This window comes from Zalophus californianus, chromosome 16 (assembly GCF_009762305.2).
Source record: "Zalophus californianus isolate mZalCal1 chromosome 16, mZalCal1.pri.v2, whole genome shotgun sequence".
In the NCBI taxonomy this organism is placed as follows: Eukaryota; Metazoa; Chordata; class Mammalia; order Carnivora; family Otariidae; genus Zalophus; species Zalophus californianus.
Window position 1 is genome coordinate 40,481,975 of NC_045610.1, and position 13,680 is coordinate 40,495,654.

The window sequence follows — 13,680 nt, forward strand, 5'->3', positions numbered from 1 at the left end:
CCCCCTTCTGGTTGGGCCTCGTGGTCCTCAGGACCCACTGGCAGGGTACGGAGGTATCAAGCAGTTTTCTGCCAAACACGTCAGGCTCCCCACCTGCAAGGCGATTTGGCGTCGTGATCAACGTGTTACCAAGAACAGTAAGGAAGGACGACCTTAGGGCCAACAGCCCGTGCACTGGGCGTGTAGGATGACTTGGGAGTCATCCATGGCCTCTGAACCATCTCCGGGAACCAAACAACGTCCAGCGTTTGGGGAAGGAAGTGGGAAGCGTTCCAGGGAAGTCAATGTGCCGCTCTGGGAGCGGAGCTAAGGCGGGAATGGGCGGAGGGCACGGGGAGGCCAAGTGAGGAAGAAGAAAGAGGAAAGAGCATGGGCATTCACAGGACTCACGGTAGCCAGAGGCTGGCGCTTCTGGTCCTGAACTAATGCATGATGCTGCCTCGGCGCTCAGGGATGTGAGTCTGGATTCAGGCTCTGAGAGGAAGAGCAAACGTAGGGCCTGAGTCTCCGCCCGGGAGCGGTGGAGGGACCTCTGATGAGCTAGGAAGGCTCCTGCCCCGGGACACACGTCAACGTTGAAGACCAGCTCCCCGGGAGGCTCTGGACAGCCTGCCAAGACCAAACACACCTCCTGCCGGTCCTTAGGACCTGGGGCTTTGCCTGATGAGGAGGCAACCCAGACACGACCTGGGTTGCTTCCTACTTGCTAAGGATTGGCCCAATGCTTCGCGTACATTTTCTTGAATTCGTGAGGTAATTTTCAACACAGCCATCAAGCTTCCCATTGCAGGGATGAGGAAATCAAGACTGAGACGCGTAAAGTCATGTCGGAGTTTGGTATCTCCCAGCAGCTACTCCGAAGAACAGCATCCAGGCATGCTGTTTCTCCGGCGAGGGCCGATCCCACGGGCTGGAGCGTGCGAAAGTGACACGGGGAAGAGGCACAAGGAGTCCAGCGTGCCAGCTTGCAAGTGAAGCTTAAGCCTGAGAGATATATCAGAAATGATGTAACACACTCATTGGGCTTCTCCTAATTCGGCAACAAGGGATCTGGAGTCTTTATAAACCAACTCTCCAGAAGCATCGGTTGAGCGTTTCTGTCAGCGTGTCACGCACCAGGCAGCGTGACATTCTGCTGTGGCATGAAAACAGCCGTTAGGCATAGAGATGCCGATGTGGTGGGTAGAAACACAGGAAGGTCTGAGATAAATGGCTGGCCTTTTTCAGGCATCATCTACGGCCTACGGTCTTCTCCACTCAGACCCAACATCTTCTTCTTAATGATGGTGGACGGGCACCACTGGTACAAGAGGAAGGCAGAGGAGGAAGAAGAAGGAAGAGAGGAGGAGACGGGAGGCGGGGAGACAGGAAGGTAGACGGAGGGAGGGAAGGAGGGAGGAAGAGAAAACAGTAACTGTGTAGTCAGTGCATTAAGTAACTCACTCTGCTGGTTAACAAGGTGAGGACTAGAGTCACCAACTCCTCCTGGATTTCCCAAACTGCCCCAGTTACATCACGGAAAGTCCCCCATCCTCTCAAAGCCCTCATCTCTGGGTGAATCAGGACGGCTGGTCACTCAGGAAGTTCGGTGCCTGACGCTTGCCTGGTCTTGGTGTGCCGCTGCTGTTTCTATCCACCTGCTTGATTCTGCCTCGACACATGGAAGAGATGAAGTCACATATCTTCCACCCAAGTGTCTTTGATTGAACTGGGACATTGAGGTGGGGTAGGGTGCTCCACGAGACCGATGCTGTGGGAGTCTGGAATCAGGCTTTGTGGGGAAACCGACTTGGGCTCAGGCACGATTCCAATTCATCACTATGAACGTATCAACAACAATCACGCCCCTCATCTCGGGGATATTCCTAATCTACATGCAACCTAAGGACCGACGCTGGGGAAGGACCACTAAACTGACTCGCCAACCACTTCCCAGGCCAGGGGGAGGGAGTTACGTCACGTGATGAAATCATTGACACGAGAATGATGCTTCTGATGTGACCACCTTGTTTGCATCAGAAAACGTCTCCATGAGTTATTCTCAATTAAGAAACACGTTAGGCACTTATTTTCGCAAGATTCATTACATTCAGAGAAAAACTTCCTCTTCTTCAATTCCCAAATTATTAGGCAAACGATGTAAACAACAACAAGAAAGTCATGCCCATTGGTCCAAATGTGGGGCTCTAGTGCATAAAAGCCCCACAACAAGAGGACACAACAGAATCTGAGAAACCCACCTCTGAACAGAAGCTCCCCCTCCACCGGTGACACCATGACCGACTCGTGCTGCTGCTCCCCTTGCTGCCAGCCTACGTGCTGCAGGACCACCTGCTGCAGGACCACCTGCTGCCAGCCCAGCTGCTGCGGGTGCGGCGGCGGCTGTGGACAAGGCGGCAGCGGGTCCAGCTGCTGCGGGTCCAGCTGCTGCCAGCCTTGCTGCTGCCCCCCAACTTGCTGTCAGACCACCTGCTGCCGGACCACCTGCTGCCGGCCCAGCTGCTGCGGGTGCGGGGGCGGCTGTGGACAAGGCGGCAGCGGGTCCAGCTGCTGCGGGTCCAGCTGCTGCCAGCCTTGCTGCTGCCGCCCCACTTGCTGTCAGACCACCTGCTGCAGGACCACCTGCTGCCGGCCCAGCTGCTGTGTCTCCAGCTGCTGTCAACCCAGCTGCTGTGGGTCCAGTGGCTGTGGACAAACTTGCTGTGGGTCCAGCTGCTGTCAGCCAGCCTGCTGTACCCCCGTGTACTGCAGGAGAACCTGCTACTTCCCCACCTGCTGCTGCTTGCCTGGATGCCTAGCCCAGGGCTGTGGATCCAGCTGCTGCTAGCCTGGTGGCCAGCCAAACTGCTGCCATGCCACCTGCCGGAGGACCACCTGCTGCCACCCCTGCTGGATGTCCGGCCGCTGCCAGCCTTCCTACCGCTGACTGCCTCACCAAGAACCACCATCTGCACACAGCACTGATTTGCCATTTGGGAAACAAGGACACTGCCAAATGCTACTGAAAGCCAGCATGCAATCGCCAACATTTCTGTTACTCATCTGCCTGTTCAAAAGCTTGTGAATCAGCTTGAGGAAGTGGGGACCACTTTTCCTGATTCTCTTCTTCCTTAGGTCTCGTGAGACCCTGCCAGCTGCATGCCTCCAGATACTACGGAGTCAAGAGGGGTCAAGATCTCTGCTTTGACTCCGGAGTCAAGATCTTCATCCTACCTACCTTTGAGAAATAAATCCTCTTGCTTGATACATATTTTTGCAACGATTAATGTCTGCACAACTATGTTTTCTTTCTCACTGCACTCACAGAAATGCTGGCTTCTTCCTGTCACGATCCTTTTGAATGTCTCCCCAGACACCGGGAATCTCACATGAATTTCCTGGTAAACCCTGTACTCATCTGCATCCCGTATGGTGTTCGTGTCCTTGTACGGCATCCGCGATGCAACGATTTCGGTACAGGTCACATACCACATACAGTATCCTTCTGGGGCCTCATAGACTCCGCACAAATTCATATCTCCATTTGCGGATGAGGAAATCTTGGGACTTCTTGTCACAGAGCTGACAGGGACACACTTGGATGGCGGGCTGCAACTCCTGCCCTTGCTGAAGGGCACTCCCATTCCCATCTGCAGGCCCGTAGGCACCGCCCTGGGCCTGAGCACCAGCAAGAAGTTCCTGTGAGTGTCTTTGAGGACCACGGAAGTCCCACTGTCCTGTGGGGGCAGGCGATATCGGGGACCAGGTGGTAGATACCCGGGTCCTACCACTCAGTGACCCCCAGCCCCATGGGAGGGCAGCGGGCCCTGCCCTTCAGAGCTCTTAGGAACACAGGGACCTTTGCGTTTCCTCGGGGGCCGTCCAGCCCCTCATGCACTCCTCTGCATCACAGAGAGGTGAGCCTGCAGTGGCCTCATGACTGAGGGCCGCAGCTGCTCACGCACGGCCCGTTGGGTCATGGAAGCCCCCTTCTGGTTGGGCCTCGTGGTCCTCAGGACCCACTGGCAGGGTACGGAGGTATCAAGCAGTTTTCTGCCAAACACGTCAGGCTCCCCACCTGCAAGGCGATTTGGCGTCGTGATCAACGTGTTACCAAGAACAGTAAGGAAGGACGACCTTAGGGCCAACAGCCCGTGCACTGGGCGTGTAGGATGACTTGGGAGTCATCCATGGCCTCTGAACCATCTCCGGGAACCAAACAACGTCCAGCGTTTGGGGAAGGAAGTGGGAAGCGTTCCAGGGAAGTCAATGTGCCGCTCTGGGAGCGGAGCTAAGGCGGGAATGGGCGGAGGGCACGGGGAGGCCAAGTGAGGAAGAAGAAAGAGGAAAGAGCATGGGCATTCACAGGACTCACGGTAGCCAGAGGCTGGCGCTTCTGGTCCTGAACTAATGCATGATGCTGCCTCGGCGCTCAGGGATGTGAGTCTGGATTCAGGCTCTGAGAGGAAGAGCAAACGTAGGGCCTGAGTCTCCGCCCGGGAGCGGTGGAGGGACCTCTGATGAGCTAGGAAGGCTCCTGCCCCGGGACACACGTCAACGTTGAAGACCAGCTCCCCGGGAGGCTCTGGACAGCCTGCCAAGACCAAACACGCCTCCTGCCGGTCCTTAGGACCTGGGGCTTTGCCTGATGAGGAGGCAACCCAGACACGACCTGGGTTGCTTCCTACTTGCTAAGGATTGGCCCAATGCTTTGCGTACATTTTCTTGAATTCGTGAGGTAATTTTCAACACAGCCATCAAGCTTCCCATTGCAGGGATGAGGAAATCAAGACTGAGACGCGTAAAGTCATGTCGGAGTTTGGTATCTCCCAGCAGCTACTCCGAAGAACAGCATCCAGGCATGCTGTTTCTCCGGCGAGGGCCGATCCCACGGGCTGGAGCGTGCGAAAGTGACACGGGGAAGAGGCACAAGGAGTCCAGCGTGCCAGCTTGCAAGTGAAGCTTAAGCCTGAGAGATATATCAGAAATGATGTAACACACTCATTGGGCTTCTCCTAATTCGGCAACAAGGGATCTGGAGTCTTTATAAACCAACTCTCCAGAAGCATCGGTTGAGCGTTTCTGTCAGCGTGTCACGCACCAGGCAGCGTGACATTCTGCTGTGGCATGAAAACAGCCGTTAGGCATAGAGATGCCGATGTGGTGGGTAGAAACACAGGAAGGTCTGAGATAAATGGCTGGCCTTTTTCAGGCATCATCTACGGCCTACGGTCTTCTCCACTCAGACCCAACATCTTCTTCTTAATGATGGTGGACGGGCACCACTGGTACAAGAGGAAGGCAGAGGAGGAAGAAGAAGGAAGAGAGGAGGAGACGGGAGGCGGGGAGACAGGAAGGTAGACGGAGGGAGGGAAGGAGGGAGGAAGAGAAAACAGTAACTGTGTAGTCAGTGCATTAAGTAACTCACTCTGCTGGTTAACAAGGTGAGGACTAGAGTCACCAACTCCTCCTGGATTTCCCAAACTGCCCCAGTTACATCACGGAAAGTCCCCCATCCTCTCAAAGCCCTCATCTCTGGGTGAATCAGGACGGCTGGTCACTCAGGAAGTTCGGTGCCTGACGCTTGCCTGGTCTTGGTGTGCCGCTGCTGTTTCTATCCACCTGCTTGATTCTGCCTCGACACATGGAAGAGATGAAGTCACATATCTTCCACCCAAGTGTCTTTGATTGAACTGGGACATTGAGGTGGGGTAGGGTGCTCCACGAGACCGATGCTGTGGGAGTCTGGAATCAGGCTTTGTGGGGAAACCGACTTGGGCTCAGGCACGATTCCAATTCATCACTATGAACGTATCAACAACAATCACGCCCCTCATCTCGGGGATATTCCTAATCTACATGCAACCTAAGGACCGACGCTGGGGAAGGACCACTAAACTGACTCGCCAACCACTTCCCAGGCCAGGGGGAGGGAGTTACGTCACGTGATGAAATCATTGACACGAGAATGATGCTTCTGATGTGACCACCTTGTTTGCATCAGAAAACGTCTCCATGAGTTATTCTCAATTAAGAAACACGTTAGGCACTTATTTTCGCAAGATTCATTACATTCAGAGAAAAACTTCCTCTTCTTCAATTCCCAAATTATTAGGCAAACGATGTAAACAACAACAAGAAAGTCATGCCCATTGGTCCAAATGTGGGGCTCTAGTGCATAAAAGCCCCACAACAAGAGGACACAACAGAATCTGAGAAACCCACCTCTGAACAGAAGCTCCCCCTCCACCGGTGACACCATGACCGACTCGTGCTGCTGCTCCCCTTGCTGCCAGCCTACGTGCTGCAGGACCACCTGCTGCCAGCCCAGCTGCTGCGGGTGCGGCGGCGGCTGTGGACAAGGCGGCAGCGGGTCCAGCTGCTGCGGGTCCAGCTGCTGCCAGCCTTGCTGCTGCCCCCCAACTTGCTGTCAGACCACCTGCTGCCGGACCACCTGCTGCCGGCCCAGCTGCTGCGGGTGCGGGGGCGGCTGTGGACAAGGCGGCAGCGGGTCCAGCTGCTGCGGGTCCAGCTGCTGCCAGCCTTGCTGCTGCCGCCCCACTTGCTGTCAGACCACCTGCTGCAGGACCACCTGCTGCCGGCCCAGCTGCTGTGTCTCCAGCTGCTGTCAACCCAGCTGCTGTGGGTCCAGTGGCTGTGGACAAACTTGCTGTGGGTCCAGCTGCTGTCAGCCAGCCTGCTGTACCCCCGTGTACTGCAGGAGAACCTGCTACTTCCCCACCTGCTGCTGCTTGCCTGGATGCCTAGCCCAGGGCTGTGGATCCAGCTGCTGCTAGCCTGGTGGCCAGCCAAACTGCTGCCATGCCACCTGCCGGAGGACCACCTGCTGCCACCCCTGCTGGATGTCCGGCCGCTGCCAGCCTTCCTACCGCTGACTGCCTCACCAAGAACCACCATCTGCACACAGCACTGATTTGCCATTTGGGAAACAAGGACACTGCCAAATGCTACTGAAAGCCAGCATGCAATCGCCAACATTTCTGTTACTCATCTGCCTGTTCAAAAGCTTGTGAATCAGCTTGAGGAAGTGGGGACCACTTTTCCTGATTCTCTTCTTCCTTAGGTCTCGTGAGACCCTGCCAGCTGCATGCCTCCAGATACTACGGAGTCAAGAGGGGTCAAGATCTCTGCTTTGACTCCGGAGTCAAGATCTTCATCCTACCTACCTTTGAGAAATAAATCCTCTTGCTTGATACATATTTTTGCAACGATTAATGTCTGCACAACTATGTTTTCTTTCTCACTGCACTCACAGAAATGCTGGCTTCTTCCTGTCACGATCCTTTTGAATGTCTCCCCAGACACCGGGAATCTCACATGAATTTCCTGGTAAACCCTGTACTCATCTGCATCCCGTATGGTGTTCGTGTCCTTGTACGGCATCCGCGATGCAACGATTTCGGTACAGGTCACATACCACATACAGTATCCTTCTGGGGCCTCATAGACTCCGCACAAATTCATATCTCCATTTGCAGATGAGGAAATCTTGGGACTTCTTGTCACAGAGCTGACAGGGACACACTTGGATGGCGGGCTGCAACTCCTGCCCTTGCTGAAGGGCACTCCCATTCCCATCTGCAGGCCCGTAGGCACCGCCCTGGGCCTGAGCACCAGCAAGAAGTTCCTGTGAGTGTCTTTGAGGACCACGGAAGTCCCACTGTCCTGTGGGGGCAGGCGATATCGGGGACCAGGTGGTAGATACCCGGGCCCTACCACTCAGTGACCCCCAGCCCCATGGGAGGGCAGCGGGCCCTGCCCTTCAGAGCTCTTAGGAACACAGGGACCTTTGCGTTTCCTCGGGGGCCGTCCAGCCCCTCATGCACTCCTCTGCATCACAGAGAGGTGAGCCTGCAGTGGCCTCATGACTGAGGGCCGCAGCTGCTCACGCACGGCCCGTTGGGTCATGGAAGCCCCCTTCTGGTTGGGCCTCGTGGTCCTCAGGACCCACTGGCAGGGTACGGAGGTATCAAGCAGTTTTCTGCCAAACACGTCAGGCTCCCCACCTGCAAGGCGATTTGGCGTCGTGATCAACGTGTTACCAAGAACAGTAAGGAAGGACGACCTTAGGGCCAACAGCCCGTGCACTGGGCGTGTAGGATGACTTGGGAGTCATCCATGGCCTCTGAACCATCTCCGGGAACCAAACAACGTCCAGCGTTTGGGGAAGGAAGTGGGAAGCGTTCCAGGGAAGTCAATGTGCCGCTCTGGGAGCGGAGCTAAGGCGGGAATGGGCGGAGGGCACGGGGAGGCCAAGTGAGGAAGAAGAAAGAGGAAAGAGCATGGGCATTCACAGGACTCACGGTAGCCAGAGGCTGGCGCTTCTGGTCCTGAACTAATGCATGATGCTGCCTCGGCGCTCAGGGATGTGAGTCTGGATTCAGGCTCTGAGAGGAAGAGCAAACGTAGGGCCTGAGTCTCCGCCCGGGAGCGGTGGAGGGACCTCTGATGAGCTAGGAAGGCTCCTGCCCCGGGACACACGTCAACGTTGAAGACCAGCTCCCCGGGAGGCTCTGGACAGCCTGCCAAGACCAAACACGCCTCCTGCCGGTCCTTAGGACCTGGGGCTTTGCCTGATGAGGAGGCAACCCAGACACGACCTGGGTTGCTTCCTACTTGCTAAGGATTGGCCCAATGCTTCGCGTACATTTTCTTGAATTCGTGAGGTAATTTTCAACACAGCCATCAAGCTTCCCATTGCAGGGATGAGGAAATCAAGACTGAGACGCGTAAAGTCATGTCGGAGTTTGGTATCTCCCAGCAGCTACTCCGAAGAACAGCATCCAGGCATGCTGTTTCTCCGGCGAGGGCCGATCCCACGGGCTGGAGCGTGCGAAAGTGACACGGGGAAGAGGCACAAGGAGTCCAGCGTGCCAGCTTGCAAGTGAAGCTTAAGCCTGAGAGATATATCAGAAATGATGTAACACACTCATTGGGCTTCTCCTAATTCGGCAACAAGGGATCTGGAGTCTTTATAAACCAACTCTCCAGAAGCATCGGTTGAGCGTTTCTGTCAGTGTGTCACGCACCAGGCAGCGTGACATTCTGCTGTGGCATGAAAACAGCCGTTAGGCATAGAGATGCCGATGTGGTGGGTAGAAACACAGGAAGGTCTGAGATAAATGGCTGGCCTTTTTCAGGCATCATCTACGGCCTACGGTCTTCTCCACTCAGACCCAACATCTTCTTCTTAATGATGGTGGACGGGCACCACTGGTACAAGAGGAAGGCAGAGGAGGAAGAAGAAGGAAGAGAGGAGGAGACGGGAGGCGGGGAGACAGGAAGGTAGACGGAGGGAGGGAAGGAGGGAGGAAGAGAAAACAGTAACTGTGTAGTCAGTGCATTAAGTAACTCACTCTGCTGGTTAACAAGGTGAGGACTAGAGTCACCAACTCCTCCTGGATTTCCCAAACTGCCCCAGTTACATCACGGAAAGTCCCCCATCCTCTCAAAGCCCTCATCTCTGGGTGAATCAGGACGGCTGGTCACTCAGGAAGTTCGGTGCCTGACGCTTGCCTGGTCTTGGTGTGCCGCTGCTGTTTCTATCCACCTGCTTGATTCTGCCTCGACACATGGAAGAGATGAAGTCACATATCTTCCACCCAAGTGTCTTTGATTGAACTGGGACATTGAGGTGGGGTAGGGTGCTCCACGAGACCGATGCTGTGGGAGTCTGGAATCAGGCTTTGTGGGGAAACCGACTTGGGCTCAGGCACGATTCCAATTCATCACTATGAACGTATCAACAACAATCACGCCCCTCATCTCGGGGATATTCCTAATCTACAATGCAACCTAAGGACCGACGCTGTGGATGGACCATTAAACTGACTCGCCAACCACTTCCCAGGCCAGGAGGAGTTATGTCACATGATGTCATTATTGAAACAAGAATGATGCTTCTGATGTGAGCACCTTGCTTTTATCTGAAAATATTTTAATCATTAATCTCAATTATGAAACACAATAATTATTTATTTTCTGAAGATTCAAAATATTTAGGGAGAAGCTTTCTCTTTTATAATTCCCCAGGGACTTTGGAAATCAAAGTAAACAATAGGGAAATCATATTCTTGCCCCATCCTTGGGCCTCCAGTGCCTAAAATTCCCATAATTGGAAGAGGCATCACAATCTGAGATACTCATCCTTGCACAGACGCCCCCTCTCCACCTATGACACCGTTTCAGAGTCGTTCTATCCCCCTGCTGCCAGCCTACTTGCTGCAGGACCACCTCCTGCTGGCCTAGCTCCTCCAGGTGTGCTGGCATTTGTGGATAAGTAGGCTGCGGGTCTGGCTGCTGAAAGCCTTGCTGCTGCCGCCCAACTTGCTGTCAAACCACATTCCGTCGGACCACTAGCTTCCGGCCCAGCTGTTGTGTTTCTTACTGCTGCCAGCCCTGCTGCCATTCAAGGTGCTTTCAGACCACCTGTGGTAAGATCACCTGCTGCTGCCCTTGTTATATGTCCTACTGCCAGGCTTTCTGCTCCTGATTGCCTTGCCGCAAACCACCCTCTTCTGCACACAACCTTTATTAACTAACTTTTCTTTTGAGGACAAATTCACTTCCTAGAATTTCCTCAAAACCAGCATACTATGAGCATAATTTCTGTCTGCTTAAGTACTTGTGAATCAACTTGATGGAGAGCAGAGTACTTTTACCCAGTTCTCTTCTCCTGTGTAGATGATCACGTGCCACTTTGGTGCATCCTCAGTATGGAGTGTTGGTCTCTGCTTTGACACTGTACCATGATCTTCACCTTCTCCCTCCAAGTAACTCAGGAAAATAAGTCCTCATAACTTTTTCTTAGGTTTCAGCTACTGATCTTCATAATAATCTCATGTTTTTAAATGTATTTATGATTTATGTATTCTGCTTTATTCTTTCCATAGTCACTCTGAATTATCATTGAAACAGGACCTCTTACCTATATTTCTTTTTTTAATTTAATTTAATTTTTTATTATGTTCCGTTAGCCACTTATAGTACATCATTAGTTTTTGATGTAGTGTTAAATCCTGTGCCATTATTTATCCCAAATTGTGTTTTGTTTTATTGTACAGCATTCCTGCCATAGGGACCTGTATGCATATTGCACATCACACGCATTATCTATTCTGAGCCCTATGACAGCATCCCTCAAGTCAGATTCTCCATTTTTCAGATGAGAAAATTTCACTGTGTGATGTTTTGTAGGTAAAAATGGACAGCCTCAGATCAAAAACTGAATCTTTTGCTCCTGTTCAAGAGCACATACATATACATATCAGGACAAGTAGAAATGAAACTTGGACTGAGTACTAGCAAGATGTGCACTTGGATTTATCCTTAACAATAGAAGGAATAATCCCTTAAATAGGCAGATAACATTTACCAAGTTCTTCCCAAATCAGTGTCCCACACCTCAGTGAGCAGCAGCTATTTCAGTTGGGGAACAGTGGCTGCATTTAAGAGCTCTCATGAATGCAGGGAAACTTTCCTTGTCTCAGGATCTGACCAGCCCCTCATGTAATTGATCTGCATCAAGTAATTTTGAGCATCCATTGTATCCTCATGAGAGAGAGGCTCATTTATCGGCATTTGTCCTTCAGTATCATGTAAATCAAATTCTTGTATGTCCTCCTTCTCCGGAGTACCTTTTCAGAGCAAAAAGAATTAAGCAATCCCCTGCAAAATATAGACCCTGTAGCATGCTTCCCAGCTTTAAACCAACTTGCTTCAATGTGGTAGTGTTCATTTTCAGGAGGCATGTTACCCCATTAAGGGCTTGACATCAGTCTCTGCTGCTGACAAACAGTACATTCAGCAGAGACGGCCATGGTGAGAGGAGCAAATGCTGCTGGTTCCATGCAAAGCCTCTCTGTTCCATGCCATGTGGCTACTTTGTTCATGGTCTCCAGTGTAAATACTGGAGCAACTGAGGACAGATGAGATACATTATCCTAGACTCTCAAGTGATAAATACTATCTGGTGGGCAATGATGTGGGACAGAGAGAGGGAACACTTTCTGTCCACATACCAATCTCTGTCTAAATGATTCTCTAATTTTTCAATCTTGCTGCTTTCAGATCTCAAACCAAGCAATCGAGATTTTCACCATTGCCGACAGCCCATGAACACCGTTCCCTCAGTTCACTTTCCTCCAAACAAAATGTATAACCATGTGTGCTGCCCACAGTTCTTCTCATTGGGAGTATTCCCACTTTCCACTCCCTTTTCAGACCAGAAGTTGCTGATCTGTTGTAAAAATTCCATATGTGGCGTAAAAAATTCTGTATGTTAGCCCCTGCTAGTGGGGCTATCAATTGATAAAATTCAAGGTATTCCATGATCATGTTATATTTCATTAGGTTTCTGCAGGAATCAAATAGAATTATAAACAAATAATGTATCATTTAGTCATATAGGTCAACACCAAACTCTGGATATGAAATTGCTTCTTGTTAGTACCTTGGTCTGGAGGTTTAATTTGTAAATTTGAGGTATGTTTGAGTTTATGTTAAGTAATGGACAGAGGGGTAAACAAAAGAGGCAAAACAAAGGTTATTGAGGGAAAAAAGATCTATACTATTAAAGATTTTTGAATAAGATTTATTTCTGCTGTATTCCTCAAAAATGTAAAATTGTGATCTCCTATTGAAGATATATGCGTAAAGACTGGCTGACGTAATAAAAGAGGGGAAAAAAGAGAAAAAAAATAATTCCAGATTAATCCATGGGTGGACATACTATTTAAACTGGAAGTGGGGGGAAAAGATATATATAGAAGGATGGATGATGGGGCATCTGGATGGCTCAGTTGGTTAGCAACTGACTCTTGATTTCAGCTCAGGTCACTATCTCAGGGTCATAAGATTGAGCCCTGCATCCAGCCCTGCTCAGCATGGAGCCTGCTTAAAGATTCTCTCTCTCCCTCTCCCTTTGCCCCCCACCTGCTCATGCTCTCTCTCTCTCTCAAAAAAAATGATGGATGACACAAAATATAGGAGAAACTTTCATGACAGGGCATAAACATAGCCTATATTTTCCCCAAAACACATAGCTAGTGAGTAGCAGAACAGGAATTTGAATACTCTTCTCTGTGATTCCAATTCTCATAACTAAGATCTCTTGTCTTCTCTTCTATGATAGAGAACTTAATGGTTGAAGATACAGCAACTTCTTTCAAGATACATCTCCAAAAGCTAGTGAAACAAAAGCAAAAATGAACTTCTGGGACTTCATCAAGATAAAAAGCTTCTGCACAGCAAAGGAAACAGTCAACAAAACAAAGAGGCAACCCACAGAATGGGAGAAGATATTTGCAAATGACACTACAGATAAAGGGCTAGTATCCAAGATCTATAAAGAACTTCTCAAACTTAACACCCAAAAGATAAATAATCAAGTCAAAAAATGGGCAGAAGATATGAAAAGACACTTCTCTGAAGAAGACATACAAATGGCTAACAGACACATGAAAAAATGTTCATCATCATTAGCCATCAGGGAAATTCAAATCAAAACCACATTGAGATACCACCTTACACCAGTTAGAATGGCAAAAATGGACAGGGAAAGAAACAGCAAATGTTGGAGAGGTTGTGGAGAAAGGGGAACCCTCTTACACTGTTGGTGGGAATGCAAGTTGGTACAGACACTTTGGAAAACAGCGTGGAGGTTCCTCAAAAATTTTAAAA

The 13,680-nt window shown here is 51.0% G+C and overlaps 2 protein-coding genes across 3 annotated transcripts; both read left to right on the top strand.

The window, feature by feature from the left end:
* The first annotated feature begins 2,275 nt into the window (after nt 1-2,275).
* LOC118356370 (keratin-associated protein 9-2-like) lies at nt 2,276-2,827 on the top strand. Its single transcript, XM_035724609.1, has 2 exons — nt 2,276-2,368; nt 2,465-2,827. Exons 1-2 carry the CDS (start codon nt 2,276-2,278, stop codon nt 2,825-2,827), a joined length of 456 nt encoding a protein of 151 aa, XP_035580502.1.
* A 3,412-nt stretch (nt 2,828-6,239) lies between these two features.
* Nucleotides 6,240-6,776, top strand: LOC118356372 (keratin-associated protein 9-3-like). Of its 2 annotated transcripts, XM_035724612.1 has the most exons (2): nt 6,240-6,280; nt 6,359-6,776. In XM_035724612.1, exons 1-2 carry the CDS (start codon nt 6,240-6,242, stop codon nt 6,774-6,776), a joined length of 459 nt encoding a protein of 152 aa, XP_035580505.1. The 2 variants fall into 2 exon arrangements, with proteins under 2 accessions (XP_035580505.1, XP_035580504.1); XM_035724611.1 differs by having other exon boundaries at nt 6,240-6,776.
* The last annotated feature ends 6,904 nt before the right edge of the window (nt 6,777-13,680 follow it).